General features: G+C 41.2%; 1 protein-coding gene across 1 annotated transcript in view; it reads right to left on the minus strand.

Moving 5' to 3' along the window:
• Positions 1–20226, minus strand: part of ATG7 (autophagy related 7) — a 253122-nt gene that overhangs the window by 201176 nt on the left and 31720 nt on the right. The window contains exons 10-15 of the mRNA XM_028478750.2: positions 17235–17325; positions 16333–16477; positions 10984–11142; positions 7212–7406; positions 3925–4128; positions 2096–2211 (exon numbers count right to left, since the gene is read on the minus strand). Of these exons, the coding sequence (XP_028334551.1) occupies positions 2096–2211; positions 3925–4128; positions 7212–7406; positions 10984–11142; positions 16333–16477; positions 17235–17325 (910 nt within the window). The remainder of the gene's footprint in view (positions 1–2095; positions 2212–3924; positions 4129–7211; positions 7407–10983; positions 11143–16332; positions 16478–17234; positions 17326–20226) is intronic.

Consider the following 20226-nt stretch of genomic DNA (forward strand, 5'->3'; position numbering starts at 1 on the left):
GACTGGTAATTGTTGAAGCTGGGTGGTGCATACAAGGTGGTTTCTACACACATACACAAATTGTGTGTGTGTGTGTGTGTGTGTGTGTGAAAGATGATATCTATATCTATGTATCTATATCTATCTGTATATACATCTTTTCATATATGTTTGAAATTTCCATAATGAAAAGGTTTTGTTTTTTTTTTAAAAACCAAAACCCGGTATATGAGGAGACAATACATAACTGAAAGCCAATAAAAACAATAGACAATAGGAACAGACTCATAGGAGAGCCCATTAACGGACATAACTGATAAGGTCTTAAAAGAAAAACATGATCAAATGTGTTCAAAGAATGAGAAAGACCAAAATCACAATTTTAGCAGAGAAGAGGGAATGTATAAAATAAGATCAGATGGAAACTCTAAGAGTGAAACATATAATTATGAAATTTAAAACTCAATGGATGGTTTAAAACATAGACACAGAAGAAGGAAGAATTAGTAAACTGGAAGAGAAGCCAAAACCAAATAGGCAGACTGAAGTAAGGAAAGACAAAATTATGGAAAGTACAGAAAAGAGCATAGGCTGATTCTAACAGGCAACTGGAGACTCGAAAGCAAAGAATCAAGAAAGGGGCAGAGGCAACGTTGGAGGAGATAATGGCTGAAAATCGTCCACAGTGGGTGAAAAACATCAAGCCATGGATTCAAGGGGCACTAAAAAGCACAATCAGAATAAACAGAGAAATAGGTATACAGTAATAAATAACAGAATTAGGTATGTATTCCCAACTTCTGAAAACCAAAGACAATGAGAAAACCTTAAGAGCAACTGAGGGTAGGGGAAGAGGGAGAAAAACAAATTGTATCAAAGGAGTAGCAATGAGGTACACACCTTACTCCTCAACCAGGATAAGGGCAGCCAGAGACAACAGGAGTACACGCTCAACTTGCTAAAGGGAAATTACCACCAGTCCGGAATTCTGTACGCAGCAAAAATAGCTTTCAAGCATAAAGATAAAACAAAGACATTTCTGGACAAACGAAAACTGAAATATCTTTGTCACTAGCATTTCTAAAGGCAATAATAAAGGGTATTCTTCAGGCAGAAGGAAAATGCCGTTGGATGGAAGCTCAAGGTCACAGAAAGAAATGAAAAGTAACAAAAAGGAAAATATTAGCAAAATGAAATGAATACCAACTATATAACAATAATAATACCATCTAGGGTTTAAAATACATACAGAATTTTTTTAAATGAATGTGCAGACAGTACTGGGCGCCTGCCCAATCTATTCTCCACTTCTATCTCACCACAGTTTCACTGAGAGAGGCAACATGCCCAGCCAAAGAACTACATTTGTCCATCCTCCTTGCAGTTACGAGTGCAAGGTCATGTGATAAAGGAGTTTTAGAATCAATGGGTAAGTCTTCCCGGAGAGCCTTTTAAAAGGAGGCAGCCTCAGCTGAGTACAACTTTCATCCTTTGGTCATTCCTTTCCTCTTAAGTGTAACACAGAAGCAACACTGTTGGCAGAGCAGCCGTCTTGTGACTACAGGTGACAAGCATAAGGAAGGGAGCTAAGAGTGGCTGAGTGAATGCTAAGGAAACAGCCCCTGATGGCATATCGGAGCCTTTGTACCAGCCCTGGATGCTGCCTCTGAGCTTCTTGCCGCTTGAGAAAAATCAAGCTGTACCCTTTTGGCTAAGTCACTTTAGATGGATCTGTTACATACAGCTAAATGCAACTGCTATCATATGTGATTCACGTATTGCCTTACAAGTGCTCAGGGCTAAGGAGATCAAAACATATTAAGAGAATAAATGCATGAAGTTCCTAAGGCCACTACCAAAATTTTTATCCTTCCTTATTATCAATTACCAGTTAACTCTAGGAGAGTTCAGTTCCAGAAGGATGCAGAGATACGGATCCAAAGATCACAATGACAAGTTCTCCAGGCCAAAGAATCACACTGGGTTTTTAAAAAATCTTGTTTTTTTGAGGATGGAAAGAGCAACATAATTCTCAGAAAATTCAGACTGAGAAAAGGCCAAGGGAGATACAAAAGCTTTCTTTGTTTAAACACCCATCTCTAAAAGGCAAACTCACCCTTCTGGATGCTGCAAAACAGAAACCATCAACTCCACCGCCAGGGCTCCTGCAATCATGGCCAGTCCTGGACGACTCACAGTGCACTGCTGGTCCAAGGTCCGGTCTCTGGTTGACTACAGAGAACAGTCACTGACGTGAATGCAAAGTTCCGTTCCACCCAACGCCAGCTGTGTGAAGCACGAAACTCCTCCACAATAAAGCTCTATCACATACCAGACGCTCACTGTTGGCAAAGATCAGTCAGCCTCACATAATACCATTTCTTGCAAGTACCAAGAAAATCAAAATATACAAGTTAGGTAACTAAATGAGGTAATACACTAAAAAGGATTAGCAGTTATAAATAAATTAAAGATGGGGGGCCTAGCTGCCTCATGCATGGAGTGGCATCATGTACTCTTTTAACTGACTCAACTCTACTGTGCTTGTGAGTTGAGAGCCAGAGGCACAGAGAGGAAGAACATTTGAACAGAGCAAATGGTCCTGCCCTCCCACCATGACCGCGCTAACCCTCGGAGCGCCCGGGAGACGGAAGCACTGCTCTGCTGTCCCCGCCATCCTCTGTTTCCAGGTGCCCCTCACAGTGGAGGCATCCTGTCACCCTGAGCATGATCTCAGGGCTTAAGAACAAGTATTTTTGCTACAATGTGGCTCCAAACACAAGCTTTCGTTAGTTCAACCTACGAAATTCTAATTTTCCAACTCTGGGCAAATTTAAGGGGCTGTTAGGGGTAACTTTGACTCTGAAAGTTTTGCCTTATGAACAGATGTAACTTTACTGCAGCGCATCCTTGATCCTACTTGTTGGTAATAATGAAATAACAGGGTCAGCTGTATATTATAACCCATGATGGAGATAAAGCCACCCTTCTTCACGTAAGAGGATATTTTTTTCTTTATACTGGGAAGACACAAAAGCCAGTCATCCAAAAGAGGCGTAAATTAGTAAGGAACAAGTTTTAATAGAAGGTGAATATGGCGGGGAGGGTACAGACAACACCTCTGCTTTGTTTTACTAGAAGTGATCGCCTTTTCTGGTGAAAGACCATTCCTGCTCACCCTGCTTCCACGGCAGCATTAAGAACACAGAAGCTTACGTTCGAACGGTGTGGTGCTTGCTGCTCAGAGCACTTCCATGTTTGAACCACCCTGCACTGTTAATAGTCAGGGAAAGTATTCGTCCCTCCCCTACTGGGGTTGGCAGATAAAATACAAGATGCCCGGTTAAATCTGAACTTTAAATAAACAACAAATAATCTTTTAGTATAAACAGATCTCGAATACTGCATAGGACATACTTATACTAAAGTAGTATTCGTTATTTACCTGAAATTCAGAGTTAACTGGAAATCCTGTATTTTGACATGCTGAGTCTGACAACCTTCTGGGCCTCAGTCCCATCCTGCAGAAACACAGGGAGCCTAACAGACTTATTTGGAATTATCCCGTGAGGCAGTGTCCAAGCCTGGACTGCAGTCCGGGTCTTCAGACTCCTCATTTAACGCCCTCTTCACTAAGACACACACAGGATACAGTGCTAAGCGCTGTCAGGAACCAATCTAGCCTGCAGTTTCCTTGCTAAGCTTTCCATAAAAATGGTTTGTTGCTGCGTTTACACTGGCGAACAGGGAAGAGCTGTACACAGTTGATGGTGTCAAACAAGGCTCAGAGAGGGATAAGGCCCTGCCCGGCCCCGCAAATGGAGAATTTTTCTCTTTGTTAAAAGACAATACCTAAATAATCGTAAAGGAAAGAACTGGGTCTCTCCACTCTAGTGGGCGAGATGGTTGTAGGAAATATTTGGAATAACAAAGAAATCCACTTACATCTCCCGGGGCCACCACATCATTGCAGAAATAGCAGCCAAGTTTGTAGCCAGGGATGTTGGCAAAAAGTGATGGGCCCAGGAGGTCAGCAGGTGCCACAGGGTGGCTGGGACACAAGTCCCCGGCTCCCTGCTGCTTAGGCTTCTTCAGGCCATGTCTCATGACAACAAATGTGTCAAATCCCAAGGCAGCATTGATGACCAGCTGTGAGTTTCAAGGAATAAAAGGCTAGAGTTAAGAGACACATATTTTAAGCCATGGCTGACTTCATATTTGGTCCACTTAAAAAATTTATTTTATAAGTGTTTGCAATAAATGTTTGCATATGACTATAATTAGAGTCTAGAAGCTAATGTGGATAAAAGTTACCCAAGACTGAGGGCTTATTAAGTGCAAAAGACTTGACAAGTGATTAACGTAAATTATCTCATTTGATTTCATTTTAAATTCCCAGCAAACATTTCCTATTGACAGATGAGGATACTGAAAGTCAGAGAGGTTACTTCTAAAACTTGCCCAAGGTCACTTAGCTGGTAAAAGGTAGGTGTATAAAACTGTGTCGATAGTTCTCAAACCCATTCTTTCCAGCATTATGCTGTCCCCTGTCATTTCTACAGAGATTTTTTTTCAAAATAGCTTTATTGAGATATAATTCACATACCATATAGTTCACCCTCCACATAGGATTTTTTTTGGAATACTTTCTTTCTTTTTTAAAATTTATTTATTTATTTATTTATTTTTGGCTGCATTGGGTCCTGGTTGCTGCGCGCAGGTTTTCTCTAGCTGTGGCGAGTGGGGGCCGCTCCTTGCTGCGGCGCGCGGGCCTCTCATTGCGGTGGCCTCCCCTGTTGCGGAGCACGGGCTCCAGGCGTGCGGGCTTCAGTAGTTGTGGCTCACGGGCTCTCGAGCACAGGCTCAGTAGTTGTGGCGCACGGGCTTCGTTGCTCCGCGGCATGTGGGATCCTCCCAGACCGGGGCTCGAATCCGCGTCCCCTGCATTGGCAGGCGGATTCCCAACCACTGGGCCACCAGGGAAGCCCCCCACATAGGTCTTTGAGGACAATTTTTTTCATTTATACTGTAAGAACTTCTCTTAGTTGTAATTTAACTTATTCTCCCAAATTTATGGTTAGACAGAAAGTTGGAAAAAATCAAGGAAAACCATACCAGAAAAGAAAACAAAAATCACTCACAATCTCACAGCTCAAACAATTACTATTAATAGTTTGAGGTATTTCCCTGTTATTTTCTCTCTTTCTCTCCCATTCCCTTCCTCCCTTTCTCCCTTCTTCTTGCCACCCTTTGATAAATGTAGATACCTTTACATATATAAACATAGTTGATAAAAATATATACAATATTATATCTTGCTTATTTAACATAATGTGGTATTTTCCATGTTATTAAAATTCTTTGAAGACATAACCATGAACGGCTGCATACTATTCCGTCACACATATGTACTGTGATTTATTGGGATGACCAAAAATTAGTTCAGTTTTTTTCCGTAAGATGGCTCTAGTAGCAGTTAGTTGTCTTTAACGTCATTCGAAACAATTTTGTTAGATTGTATGTGACAGCTGTCATATCAGCATGCGTTTAAAAAAAACTTCTCAAAATTGGTGAATTTTTGTGTAGCCATTTTAATATTGAAGATGGAAGAAAAAAGCAACATTTTTGGCATATTATGCTTTGTTATTTCAAGAAAGGTAAAAACGCAACTGAAACGCAAAAAATAAGAGATTTATTCAGTGTATGAAGAAGGTGCTGTGACTGATCAAATGTGTCGAAAGTGGTTTGAGAAGTTCTGTGCTGGAGATTTCCTGCTGGACGATGCTCCATGGTCAGGTTAACCCCAGTTGAAGTTGATAGTGATCAAATTGAGATATTAACTGAGAACAGTCAATGTTATACCACGTGGGAGATAGCCAACATACTCAAAATATCCAAATCAAGGGTTGAAAGTCATTTGCACCAGCCTGGTTATGTGAATCGCTTTGATGTTTGGGTTCCACGTAAGTTAAGCAAAAAAAAACCTTCTTGACTGTATTTCCGCATGTGATTCTCTACTTAAACGTAATGAAAACGTTCCGTTTTGAGAACAGTCAATGTTATACCACGTGGGAGATAGCCAACATACTCAAAATATCCAAATCAAGGGTTGAAAGTCATTTGCACCAGCCTGGTTATGTGAATCGCTTTGATGTTTGGGTTCCACGTAAGTTAAGCAAAAAAAAACCTTCTTGACTGTATTTCCGCATGTGATTCTCTACTTAAACGTAATGAAAACGTTCCGTTTTTAAAACAAATTGTGACAGGCAATGAAAAGTGGATACTGTCCAATAATGTGGAAAGGAAGAGACTGTGGGGCAAGCGAAATGAACCACCACCAACCACACCAAAGGCCAATCTTCGTCCAAAGTCGGTGATGTTGTGTATATGGCGGGATTGGAAGGGAGTTCTCTGGAAAACCAAACAATTAATTCCAACAAGTACTGCTCCCAGTTAGACCAACTGAAAGCAGCACTCAACGAAAAGCAACTGGAATTAGTCAACAGAAAATGCATAATCTTCCATCAGGATGACTCAAGACTGCATGTTTCTTTGATGAGCAGGCAAAAACTGTCACAGCTTGGCTGGGAAGTTCTGATTCATCTGCCATATTCACCAGACATTGACCTTCGGATTTCCATTTATTTAGGTCTTTACAAAATTCTCTTAATGGAAAATTTCAATTCCCTGGAAGACTGTAAAAGGCACCTGGAACAGTTCTTTGCTCAAAAAGATAAAAAGTTTTGGGAAGATAGAACTATGAAGTTGCCTGAAAAATGGCAGAAGGTAGTGGAACAAAAGGGTGAATACGTTGTTCAGTAAAGTTATCGGTGAAAATGAAAAATGTGTCTTTTATTTTTACTCAAAACTGAAGTCACTTTTTGGCCAACCCAGTGTTTAACCATTCAGTTCTTTTGGCCCTTGAAGTTGTCACTGACCCAACATTAGTGAATGAGACAAAATCTTTGCCCTCTTGGAGCCTACATTCTATTGTAAGTAGAGTGTCCCTTCCAGTAAAGGACCTCATAGGGTGGTTATGAAAATTAAACAGTAAAGGGTAACAATTATGCTGGATGATGGTGTATAAGGCAGAGACAGTCTCTGGAGGAAGCCCTCTTGTACCAGGTCACTAGGCCACACAAAGCACCCTCTGCTCTGGAGGGGGCGGATTGGGGACACTTCCCCCTGGGGAGATGACGCATCAAGTCACCACCAGAGGACCCACGCTCTACCTTTCTCTTGCTCGCGGCGATGACGGCGGGCAGCCATCGGCTCTCCCGGGTGTCCATCAGCAGGAACACGACATCATGGCCTTCGACGAGCTGCTCCAGCCGCTCCACATCCCTGCGGGCCTGCTCCAGGGTGACGCTGGAGAAGTTCACTGGGTGTCCCGGCATGGGGATGCTCATGTTGAACCCTCTGGCGTTCTGGGGACACACCAGAGAGAGGGGGTCTGAAGCAAAGGGACAGGCGGGATCTCAGGGCCCGCACCTCGCGGTCGCTGCAAGCGTGCACGCACGGCCGCTTACGGTCTGAAATCTCTCCGTCACGACCACTCTGCCTTAGCCTTCTGCTGCCTGTGCCCCCAACCCTCTTCACCTCGTCAACCTAGACCACCCTTTCCTGGCACCCAGGGTCCCTGAAGCTGGACAGAGCAGCAAACAGAGACACACGGATCCTATTCCAAAGTGGGTGGGGGGCACTTCCCATGTGAGAAAAGGTGAACGCTGGAGAGAACTGTGTACCTTTGGCTCCTTCCTACAATCTGAGGCCAAGAAACTTCATCAAAATGCCCTCTGCCTGCCCAAGTCCCTCCAGCCAGCCAGGCTGTCTCTCCCCACTTACTCCCAAGCTGCCCTCCCCTCCACTTCCTTACGGTAAAATACCTCCAAATGGGATGTAGAACAAAAATAATTTAATAAATTCATATAAGATTAGAATGACTGCTAGTCTTGCCTTAATCTTTTTAGGAGTATATGCATTAAAAACAAACAAAACCCTCAAAACCAAAAAACTCTACCTGCTGACTTGAACTAGAAAACTGACTTAGGAGTGTATAGATATTTGTGTGGGGGGCGGGTGACAGCTTTGTGTGGTAGTGAAGCTTCATTTCCTGTCCAGAAGCAGAAGCTGCCCAGCAACCTGGGTTCTCTTTGAGTGTGGGGACTCAGGATTTCTCATGGGGGCTTTAGAACATCTCTGTAATTTACCTTTTGTCCCCTGCTGGCTCCACAATGTCCTGGCAGATGAATTGTGAGCCACAAAGGAGTGCCAATGGGCTAAAAAGTGTCTGCATGCAATAAACTGGGACAAACATTTCTTTCTGAGACCACAGTCTTTCACCACATATTGTTCAGTGTCTGAAGAGTCATTTTATATAATCTACCCAGGTGCAGAACTTTTAGGTGCATAATGGTAGGAGAGCTAGCCTATCAGTTACCCTTCAGGGTTGGAAGCAGATGTCCAGAGCTGGGTTTTAAAACCCCTAGTGTGGCTCTACAAGCCTACATTTTATTGCCTTACCTTTGGGAAAAAAAAAATGGTGACCTCAAAAAGTTATTTGATTTATTAAAGGTCAGGTTTTTTTCCTATTCACTTAATTCAACCCCAGGATTAGGCACGGTATTTGTAGCCGAGCAGTTCTTTTCATGTCTTCTTCACTTAGGACTAGCCTCTGTCCATGGCCTGGTGTAAGGAGGGTGATGAGTAAATATTTGTTGAATGCAAATATCAACAGTATTGATTGTTGAACACGAAGTTGAACACACAAAGAAAATTACACAACACTGGCTAACCAATACGTGAAACAGTTTCACAAGTACTTTTCACGAATTTGATGAATGACACTAGTACTTAGATGCATTCTGTGTTATCTATTATTACTTACAAGGCATGAAGGATAACAGTATAAGAGACCTGGCTCCCAGTGGAAAGGAGTGCATAATCCAATAGGTAAAATGGAGTAACATGATGTCAGTGCTGAGGAAGAGGCTTGATCCTGGTAGGCTGATGTTCTCAAGAAAAGGTGAGCTTGATCTCTAAGGCCCAGCATGACCTGGCCTTTGCCGACGCCCTAGCTCTGTGTCTTTCTTGACCTCCATGCTTCAGCCAGCCTGGTTTTCTTTCAGTCCACAAAGGCAGCATGCTGCCTCCTACCTCAGGCCTCTGCACAAACAGCTCTGCCCCGCCTTGGTCTAGCTAACTCCCACCCATGCTTCAGGACTTAGCTTCCTCAAGGAAGCCTGGTTTCGGTCAGGCCTACCTGTTAAACATTTTCACAGCAACTGAGCTCCTGCCTCCTGCACTTGTTACAAGTGTATCCATTTAGGAAATTAGTTTATTGACCGTGCCCCCAGCGAGACTTGAAGTTCCACGCAAGGGAGGGGGAACTTCGTCTGCCTTGTTCCCCAGTCCCTAGCACACAGTAGACCTTAAATAAATATGTGAGGAGTAAGTAAGTCATAGAATAACTGAACAAAGAAATAGGGGGAACTGCACTGGGTCATAGACCATGGCTAGGATTTGGGCAAGCAAAACTTTCAGGCAGAGCTCAGATTCAAAGCCAGGTCTGTCTGCGCCCAGAGGGGAGTTCACGATACTCTCTGGTGACAGAATGAATTATTCTTCCTGACTGTGCACTGCCTCCCTCTAATAGAATTGTATGTCCATGCCCTTTGCCATACGACTTTGCAGGACCTCCCACTAGGAAGGCAGGGTATACTGACCAACCCCATTGACTCAGGGCCTGGCCCTGTGACTAGCTCTGGCAATGGAGACGGACGACACTGCACAGTGCCATTTCTGAGCTGAGACTTTAACAGGTATAGGTATGGTAAGCCTCACCAACTCCTTTACACTTTTACCTTCCACCATAAGAAGAGTAGGACCAGCTGACTGTTGCTCCTGGAGCGTAGATTTTGAAATAATGACATATAGAGCAGATTGGAACCTGACTCGAAGCCTGAGTCCAGCCTAGCCTACAGCTAAGCTATGGCTAATCTGCAGACCCATGAGCATGAAATAATGTTTATGATCGTAAGCCATTTAGATGTTGGGAGTATGAGATATGCAATATTGTCACAGCAGAAACCTAACTAAGATGCCTCCTCAATGATGGGGTGTAACTCATTCTTATCTCTTCTGGCATCCAGCACCTCACTGGGTACAGTGGGCGTTCAATCAATACTGTTGCATTAAACCCAATAAGTGACATTCCTCTGGTACACTGATGAAATGGGCAAAACAGTCAAAGTTGCTTTTAAAGCAAAGACTGTTAAAATGAATGAACCGAATGCTGAGTGACTGAACAGAGAAATTTTGAGAAAGCAGGTTTTTTATTTTTAGCCAGGGCCAAGAGTCTCTTGTGGCACTTTAAGTACAAACAGATACTTTGGAGACACCTGTCTCATAAACTGATTAAGCATGCAAGATGCAGAATGTCTTTTGCTGGATGACCTCAAAAACACTGGCAAGATTTTGAATCAAATGGGCTGAATGACTTGCCTCATTGTTTTTAAAATAAATGATGAAAGTCAAAAATAAGAAGCAGCTGGAATAAAAAGCTAAACATTAGCCAGATCTTTCTTCTGCAGACTTACATTCAATTTAATTTCATAAACCGGTACTAACTATCAAGTATTCTGGTGATGAGGAAAAGAATATCCTACATCTGACCCACCATAAATCCCTTTGGAACAAGGCAGTATCTAAAAATATTCGTAGCCCAAATTCCTCAACTCAGATAATGCTTTGCAACTTATAAAACATTCTTTTCACGTACTCTTCATTTTATTTTCATAATAATATACAAGAGTTTTGTTTTGTTCTTGTAATCCGCATCTCTGAGATGAGGAAACAGAGGTTCGGCCACATGATGAGGGCCTGGTAGTAAGTGACAGATGTCTGACTCCCTTTCACCAATACCACAGGGTCTCATTCCCCAAGACTTAAACATTGAAAGATCCAGGAGAAAACCTCAGACGTTCGCAAACAGCATCAACGTACCACTCCGGGGAATATTTTCTGGAGCCGGTCTGCTGCAGCCAGGGCCTTGGGCTTACCACCCGCCAGGCAATCTTCAAATTCATACAGAGGCTGCCTCACAGGGTTGGAATAGGAGATCTTGGCATTGTCCACGAATGTGATGTGTCTGACGCCCCAACCCTGCATGGAGACGGGAGATCATGGTGTGTTTCTGATGAACATTTCACAGGCTGTCTCCCTTGAAATCCCTAAAAGGGGTTTTATTTTGGAGCAGCTTGGGAACCTCAAAATGCAGGAAACTCCAGAAATTGAATTGTGCAAATTCAGTTTTTGACAGTGTCAACTTCCTTTAAAAGACAAAATAATTATACACACAGTGCCTGGCTTCCTACAGTAATGAGACTAAGAAATGTCATTGTGGGTCTGACTAATAATTCATTATTTTTGACAGTGGCACCAGCGGAAGCTTTGGGGCTGAGTCCCGTAAGAACTGTCCCTGTTACTGTCTTAAAAGGATTAGCAAGAGCCACCCACTGTCCTTGCTTTCCCTGAATGAATAAGTAAGCATAAGTGACAGCTCACCCTAAAATTCACTTAAAGTCTGAATTAGCTCCTCGTAAAAGTGACTTATAAGTTATTTCCAATTGTATAACATCATAGAAGATTTTGGACTTTTTCTCCAAGAGGCAAAGCCCTTATTAATAGTCTGGAATGTAGGGGACAATTCTACATTCTCAGAGATAGTTTTCATGATTTCATACACTTCAGTTCCATCTCCTATAAAGTCTTACAGAACCACATGATTTTAAAATTAGATAGGCTCTTTAAAATCTTTAGTTCAATTACTTTATTTTACAGATACAGAAACTGAAGCCCAGAAAAGATAAGTGACTTATCTTAGGTCATAGATCTGGTTAATGGTGGGGAGGAAATGAGATAACCTGAGTGGCAACCAAATGAAAATGCCTACTTTCTGGGGTCAGATGGGGTGTGCGTATTTCAGTAAACCATAAACAAGCACGGGGATGTAAGAGAAGCCCTGCGAGGATCGGCTGCAGAGTTAAGAGTCTGATATCTGTCTTATTTCAATATCCTTCCATTAGGCACTTTGAAATTCAGTTAGTCTGATGATTCCAGGGGCACAGTCAACGACAACCCAAAATTCACTGTCGGTGTGGAGGATGATGGGCCAGAATCCGCTCTTTTGAAAGCATAGTTTAAGTCGGCTATTTGTTTTAAAGCCCACTGGTAACTTTGGTCTACCCACCCAGTTTTATAAGTGACTTTCACCAGGTAAGCAAACTACCATGGAGGGGGAATGAAGGTATGGAAAATCCAAAAGTCACTGGTGCTTGGCTTGGGGATATTTATTTCGGGAGTATTTTTGCATTCCTTAAAGCAATGCTGAGTGGAGAGCAAGGAAGGCAGTCTGGGAACATGCTTGGCAGTGGGAAGAAAGCTACATAAATTACAAACATGCCACAGGTTAGTCACGTGCATGTGGACTCTCACACTGAACTTTCAGTTTCCTGGAATGCTACACAGTTTAAATGGCTAATCTGTAAAGATTAAAGAAAATTACAATACTCAATGCTGGTGAGGATGGGGTGATGAAGAAACTATTTTACTGATTGAGAATGTAAACTGGTGTAATTCTTCTGGAAAGCAATTTGGCAATAGGTTTCTAGAACTTTTTAAATGTTCATATCCTTTGACCTACTTCCAGCAATCTATTTTAGGAAATAATCTGAAATACTGACAAAAATGCAATCACAAAGATGTTCTCTGTAACATAATTTAGAGTTGTAAAACACTAGAAACAATGTTAATGTCTAACATTACGGGAATGTCACAGTAAATCATGTTTCATCATACAAGAAGGCATATTCTACAGCCATTAAGAAAGCTTTTTAGGTATCCTTTTCAATGACATGAGAAAGTGTTTACAATGTTAATTGGTAAAAGCAAGGGGCATTTTTAAATATCAAATAAGATTTTTAAATATACATTAAACAAACACTGAAAAGAAATAAGTGAAAATGTAGTCAAAAAATGGGTCTTCTTTTCTTGCTTTACAACTCTTATACTCTACAAATTTTCTACAATGGGTCTATAATGACTTTATAATTTTAAAAATGCTAAGAAAACTTAAGTACCTAATTCTGGAAGTTAGGAAAAGAATGAAATAAATTCCACAAAAAAGAAGGAGGAAATGAATAAAGATAAAAGTAGATATTAATGAATCTGGAAGCAAAACAAAACAAAAACAAAAATTACGGAATAAAGAGATCAAGGATTTAGTTCTCTGGAAAGACTGATAAAATAGACAAGCCTCTCTGGCAAGTCTGAAAAAGAGAAAAAAAGAGAAAGCACAAATATTCAACATTAGGAATAAGGAGAGATAAAAGAGAGGATAAAGAGAAGATTAAAAAGTTGGTAAGAAGGACGTCCCTGGTGGCGCAGTGGTTAAGAATCCGCCTGCCAATGCAAGGGACTTGGGTTCAAGCCCTGGTCCAGGAAGATCCCTCATGCTGTGGAGCAACTAAGCCCGTGTGCCACAACTACTGAGCCTGCACTCTAGAGCCCACGAGCCACAGCTACTGAAGCCCGCGCACCTAAAGCCCGTTCTCTGCAACAAGGGAAGCCGTTGCAATGAGAAGCCCGCGCACCGCAACGAAGAGTAGCCCCCGCTCGCTGCAACTAGAGAAAGTCTGCGTGCAGCAATGAAGACCCAACACAGCCAAAAAAGAAACAGAGAAATAAAGAAATTTATTTTTAAAAATTGAAATAAAATAAAAGATGGTAAGAGAATACCACATGTATTTTAGATCAATTAATTTTCAAATTTAGATGAAATGGATGATTTTCTAGGAAAACAACATGACTAAACTGACTCAAAAGAGGTATAAAATCTAAAAGGGTCAATGACTATAGAAACATTTGTAAAAGTTCCCAAAGATTCCCTGCCCTCACTGCCAACAAAATTCCAAAAGGCATCAGGCCCAGATGGATTTATAACTGAATTTTGCCAAACCATCAAGGAACTGATAAGTCATACACTTAAACTGTCCTGGAGCATAGAAAAAGGCAGAAAGTTTTATTTTTTAAAAGTAGCGGGCTTCCCTGGTGGCGCAGTGGTTGAGAGTCCGCCTACTGATGCAGGGGACACCGGATCGTGCCCCGGTCCGGGAAGATCCCACATGCCGCGAAGCGGCTGGGCCCGTGGGCCATGGACGCTGTGAGAGGCCCGCGTACCGCAAAAAAAAAAAAAAAAAAAAAAGTAACATAACTCAGCTATAAGATATACGACACCACAAAGAAAAGGAAAAAAACATTACTATAAACCAACTTGACTTACGAATGCATATGTAAAACCTAGCAATAAAACATTACCAGTTGACTCCCACAGTATATTAGAAGAATAACATACCATGAACAAATAGGGTTTTTTCCAGGAATGCTCAACATTAGAATACTATTTTCTTGATAGATGTATTTGATCAAGCTCAACAATCATTTCTGATGTAAACTCATAGTAAACTGGAAATAAAAATCTGCCTCCTTAATTTATAAAAGAGCATTAGCAGAAACCAATATCACATATCAAAATTAAAGGAAAAAACAAGAAGTTTCTCATTAAAATCAGTAACAAAATGAGGATGCCAACTCTCACCACTATTCCTCAGCAAAACCATGGAGTCCTAGCCAATCCTAGAAATAGGTATAAATGTTGGTGAGGAAAACTTATCAACCTGGAAAATTCTAAAGAATCAAACAAAAAACTAATATAACTAAGAAAGTTTAGAAAGATGGCCAGATAGAATATCTTTCCTATATATCACAGTAATAGTCAACTGGAAAATTGAGTGGGAGGAACATATCTTTAAAAGAAAAAAAACAATTAAACATGTGAAAATAAACTAAATGAGGCATGTGTGAGACCTAAATAAAGAAAATGCTACAAAGATGATCTAAATAATTTAAGAGATATACAATGCTTCTGGAACTAAGGATCAATATTGTAAAGATGTCAATCCTTCCCAATCTATCTATAAATTCACTGTAATTTGAGTTAAAGCTGTGAGTAAGAATGCAGGAACAAACAAATGGAATGATGGAACAAAACAGAATCCAAAAAGAGACTCAGGTACATAAGGAGATTTAGTATTTGATAAAGGTGGAAAAATGATGATTTGTATTATTGAACGAATGCCATTCAATCAAATGACTATTTACTTTGTGGAAAAAAAGTTAGATATTTAACTCTCATAAAACAAAAATAAATTCCACATTGATAAAGATCTAAACATAAAAACAAGAGTTCTGTAAACCATAAAGAAAAAGATTGCCATATTTAATAACATCAAATTTTTAAAAACCTTTATGTGGCTAAAGATAACTTAAATTGAGAAAAATATTTGCATTATATTACAGAAAAAAGGTTAATATCCATTAAAAAAAGAACTCCTAGTCAATATATAAGAAACACAGCCCAAAGGACATGAATAGAAGAAATAAAATTCACAAAAGAAATAAAATTAAATACTAACCCTCACTAATTAAAGAAATGCAAATTTAAAAGCTCTGTTTTACATTCTCTCTAACACAGTAATTCTACTTCTAGGGCTTTTTCCCTAAAGAAATAATCCCATGGACATGTAAAGATATAAGAATGTTCACTTCAACAGCGTCTCTAAAAGAAAAATATGCTGAAATTGATTAAATAAATTGAGGACAAGACATATAATAAAATCCTACATATCCATAATATGGAATACATAGAAAGAGAACCACAATTATTGTTATATTAAGTTAAAAATAAAAACGTGCTATAGACAGTATGCTATGATCCAATTTTTGTAAATATAAATAAATAAGTAAGAGCAAAGATGACAAATGTCTCTCTCTGCTTTTGCACATGCCTACGAAAACTTCAGGGAAAGATTTTGTGTAATAATCTGTGAAGTCTGCTTAATTCTGGTAAGTGACTTGGGATGGGAGTGGAGGGAGAGTTCCTGTTTCTACCTTATAATAAAAGCATGTATTCCTTTTATACTTAAAGAGATACTGAGAAAAGAAAAAAGAGAGGGAGACAGGGAGGAAAAAGAGAAGGGAGGGAGGGAGAGCAAACAGGAGGAGTCTGGGAGAGAGAAGGCACTCAGGTGTAGTCGTCGCTTGGTATCCGTGGGGGACTGGTTCCAGGAGCCCCTGGGGATACCAAAATCCACAGATGCTCAAGTCCCTCACATAAAATACAAGGCCCTCCATATCTTCGGATGCGAAACCCACAGGTATGGAAGGTGGACTGTATAGTGAAATAAGAAGAGAAGCCACAGCTTTAGAGGTAACATCTGACCCCCACAAACTTACCATCAATGTCCTGGCTACATTACAACCCAAGGTGCCAGCTCCTAGCAGCAGACACTTGACAGACACAACCTTGTCTAAGTCCAAAGTAGGGACCAATCTCCAACACATCAATTTGAGGTTTAGATCCACTGATGACTCAGCTAACCTAGAAAATGAGAGAATTATTTATTTATTTAGTCAGTCACTCATTTATGCCCCAATCTTGTCCTTTTTAGACAGAAAGTAGCTGTATGAGAAAATAAGAAACAAATACTATGGAAATTAGTATCAAAGGAAAAGTAAAACAAAGCTTGAGGGTGAGCGAGAAGGAGAAAGGTGAGCACACAGAACACATGCCACCATTATCCTCTGCAACTGCACAGTGACGGGCCACCAATCTGATCCTGAGCTCCCAGCAGCCAAGGTGAAATGGGAAGCATGACCAGGTGTAGGAGTTACTGTGTCCAGGGATAAAAAACACACCAGCCGCTTATGAGGAAAGATTTTCCTAATACTGAAAACAGAGAAATTTCCGTCTCCTCAATAAAGGGGGTACTTATACCATGCCTTCAATACAATAGTGGTTTCTGTGAAATGTTTCTTAGAATGTCCTTCAGTGTAGGCTAATGGACAAAATCAAAGGGCAATGAATAAAGAACTAAAAGGTGGCGTAGGTACACAGGTCTGAGAGTCTGAGCTTGAAGCAAGAACGAAATTTAGAATGTCTAGAGAAACATGAATTGTGTGTCCTTCAGGATACCCATCATTAATATTAATTCTCACAACCAAACAAATCAAGAGGCAGCCAAGAGTGGATTAACACTCGTTGTCAGTGTGAAGGCACCCCCGGACTGAACTGGGCAATGCTCTTGGCCTGACAGAACCTGCTGTGCACCCTGGAGAAAACGGCTTCCAAAGTATACCTTTTAGGGTCCATACATTCGCTGAGGTTCACCATCCTTGGTCCCATGCCTCCTTTCTGGTTCTTTTCCCATCCAACTGCCTTGGGACAATCTTAAGGCAAATAAAACAGTAAGTTTAGGGAAAGAGGGAAAAATACAAAATAAGTCAAAGCAGCAAGATGGCTCACGCATCGATAAGCTTTTAGTTCACTTCTTTTTCAAGGAGGTTTGCAGGCCAGAATTTGCATCTACTTGCCTCAGTTGCCTCCTCATTTTCCTGAGCCACTAGGAGTCTTGTTTAGAGACCCTCAGACCCAAGCACTGTCTTCCCGCAGAAGGGCTTCTGAAACAGCCCTGGTCTCTGGCCCGAGTTGCCCTAACTTCTGTAGTTACTGGAAGTTGCTCCAAAAAAAGAATATATCTGGAGCGGGTCTAACCCTGTGAAGGGCTTTCTACCTTAGGAAGACAAGCCAGTGTGACTGCAGCACACCTTCTGCTGAGTTCCCACCTGGATCTGTACCTCTCCGCTGAGCGCACCCCTTCCGCTCTTCATCCTTACGTTACCCTTCCACCCAGCCTCTCAGTTCCATCACTGCGCCTACCTGTCTCCAGACCTCAGTCCAAGGGACTGCTCTTCGGTTAAGCTGCCCTCTCCTTTAAGCACATCCTTATCCATTCAGACTTTCCTCTCCTCTGACTTTTCCCTTTCCCGCTGACCTCTTTTAACCTCTGCAATGGGTGCCTCTGTAACTCCAATTCCAGCTGTGCTCAAAATGTGCTCCACGCAAAGCTCTGAGAGGATACAGATCCCACAGCTGACGGGCCTGGAGATGCTTCTGTACACCTACCTGTGTTCTACCTCTGCCCCGCCTCCACCCAAACCTGGAGCGTCACATCGCACATGAGGCAGATAGAGCTCTGGGAAACCCGCAGTAAAGGAGCCACTTTGTCTGACTTGGCTTTGAGCTTTCCAATCTTACCTGGCTCTCCATTATCTCCCTCAACAAGTAACACCAATTAAAATCTCAGAGGACACACTCAGGGTAATGCTGCTCTATTCCACTGTTGCAAAATCCTCTTAAAAATCTCAACTGCTTTGCAGAATACTTCTGCTACCTCCTCACCTTAATGGAAACCTGGCTTCCTTGGTGGAAACCTGGCTTCCTTGGTGGAAACCTGGCTTCCTTGGTGGAAACCCGACCTTGTAAATCCTGCTAATGGGGGCCACCCAGTCTTACACTCCCCACACCTTGGGACCTCAGTTGTTCTCCCTTCCTCACTGAATTCCCAAAATTCACAATAAAGCCTCAACTCCTTAGCAGGGAATTCACTCAGCCACCTACCCTTCCAGCATCACCTCCAATATCTGCTTGAAATAACAGTCTCTGAAGGACAGAAGCTCCTTGACTTAAGGTTAAGAGATACAGGACTATGGCAGGAATTTTACATTTGTCTCTAACTGTACACTGGTTTTCTTTGGACATTCTCCTACTTTTATATTTCTATCAACATCTCTCTTTTCTTTTCCTTGGGAACTTTTTAGCTTTCAACCTTTGTTTCTTAAAATAACAGTGCTCAATATAATTATGGGACCTAGAGGTGTTGATTTGCTTTACACAATTTTTTATTTCTGGGACAGGAGGACCAATGGGAAACAAGGGGGTCAGTTATCTTCAAAAGCTACTTGGCTGAGGGTATCTTTCACAACAAGGAGCCGAAAAACAAATGACCCTTCCTGTTTTAACTCAGGTGCTCTGGTGTGGTCCTTTTTTACATCACAAAAAATTAAAACTGAAATAATAGATTTGAGTTCTTAAAGAGGATAAGAACTCTAAAATCATTTTTCTGGGGAAAAAAAAGAGTTCAAACCAGTTACTAACTCATATTTTGTTTGATTTTCTTACTATTCTCATGTTAAATTTAAAAATGCTTCTCTAACACATGCACAGAAATTTGACAAGAAATTCAGAAACACAGTCTAGTACTATAATTAATAACACCGGCCTCAGCTTTCTCTTGTTACAGATAAGAAATTATAAGACAAACACAAAATGTCATTGCAAATTAAAACATCTCTGTACTCAAGATGTTACAGCCATTTTAAGAAAATTAGATGTACTTTAAACTTACTGATAATTTACAAAAATACTATAGGTGACCATAATATTTAGTCTATCATATCTGCTTGCATATAATCTACGTCTATTAGACATACCCCAAATTAATGAGAAAATATTTTTTAGGGGAAAGTTAGGCCCTGTCTTCCCCTAGGTGGACAAAGAGAAGGAGCACATCAAGGACAGGGATTGAAAGGAGGGCTCGCCCACCCTCAGCAGTGTCCGCTGCTTCCCTCAGCCAGCTGCTCGAATACTCTGTATCAGCAAAGGAGAGTGAGCTTGACTGCACCACCAAGAGCAGAAGAAGACACAGGATATTCAAAATTGCATTTCTTATAACACTGTCCTTGCAGCTATGGGATGTCTTAGAAATATTAAAAGACACTACCATACGGATACCTTCAGTTCACATTACGATACAGAATAACTTTACAAAGTTTTATTTATTATAAGGATTTATTTACAGCTAAGAGGGAAAACATTAATTTACATGAAAAAAGAGGAACATCTGCCTTTCTTAAACTAAATAATCTACACTCAATATGAAGCGTAAAGACTTGACAGCACTACTGCGCTACAGAAAACCTCTTTTTCAAATGGAATTGCACGGTGTTTCCTGAGTTTGCCAGCTTCACCAAGCATCAGTGATTTATCACTGGGAGCCGGGAGTAAGAGTAATTCAGTGACTTTATGTTAAAAAATGGAAAGAAAAGTGCCTCCCCCAAAAGGCGGTTGGCAGGATTAAGTGAGTGACAGGTGGAAATAGCTGGTGGCCTGCCAGGTGGAGACCAGGCCGCATTACTGGTTAGTTCATGCTCACCTCATTCCCCTGGAGCTACCTTCCAGTGGCGGCTTAATGAAACATCACGTGGAAGCTATTTTAGAATGTGCCAGAA

The sequence above is a fragment of the Physeter macrocephalus genome, chromosome 18 (genome assembly GCF_002837175.3).
Source record: "Physeter macrocephalus isolate SW-GA chromosome 18, ASM283717v5, whole genome shotgun sequence".
In the NCBI taxonomy this organism is placed as follows: domain Eukaryota; kingdom Metazoa; phylum Chordata; class Mammalia; order Artiodactyla; family Physeteridae; genus Physeter; species Physeter macrocephalus.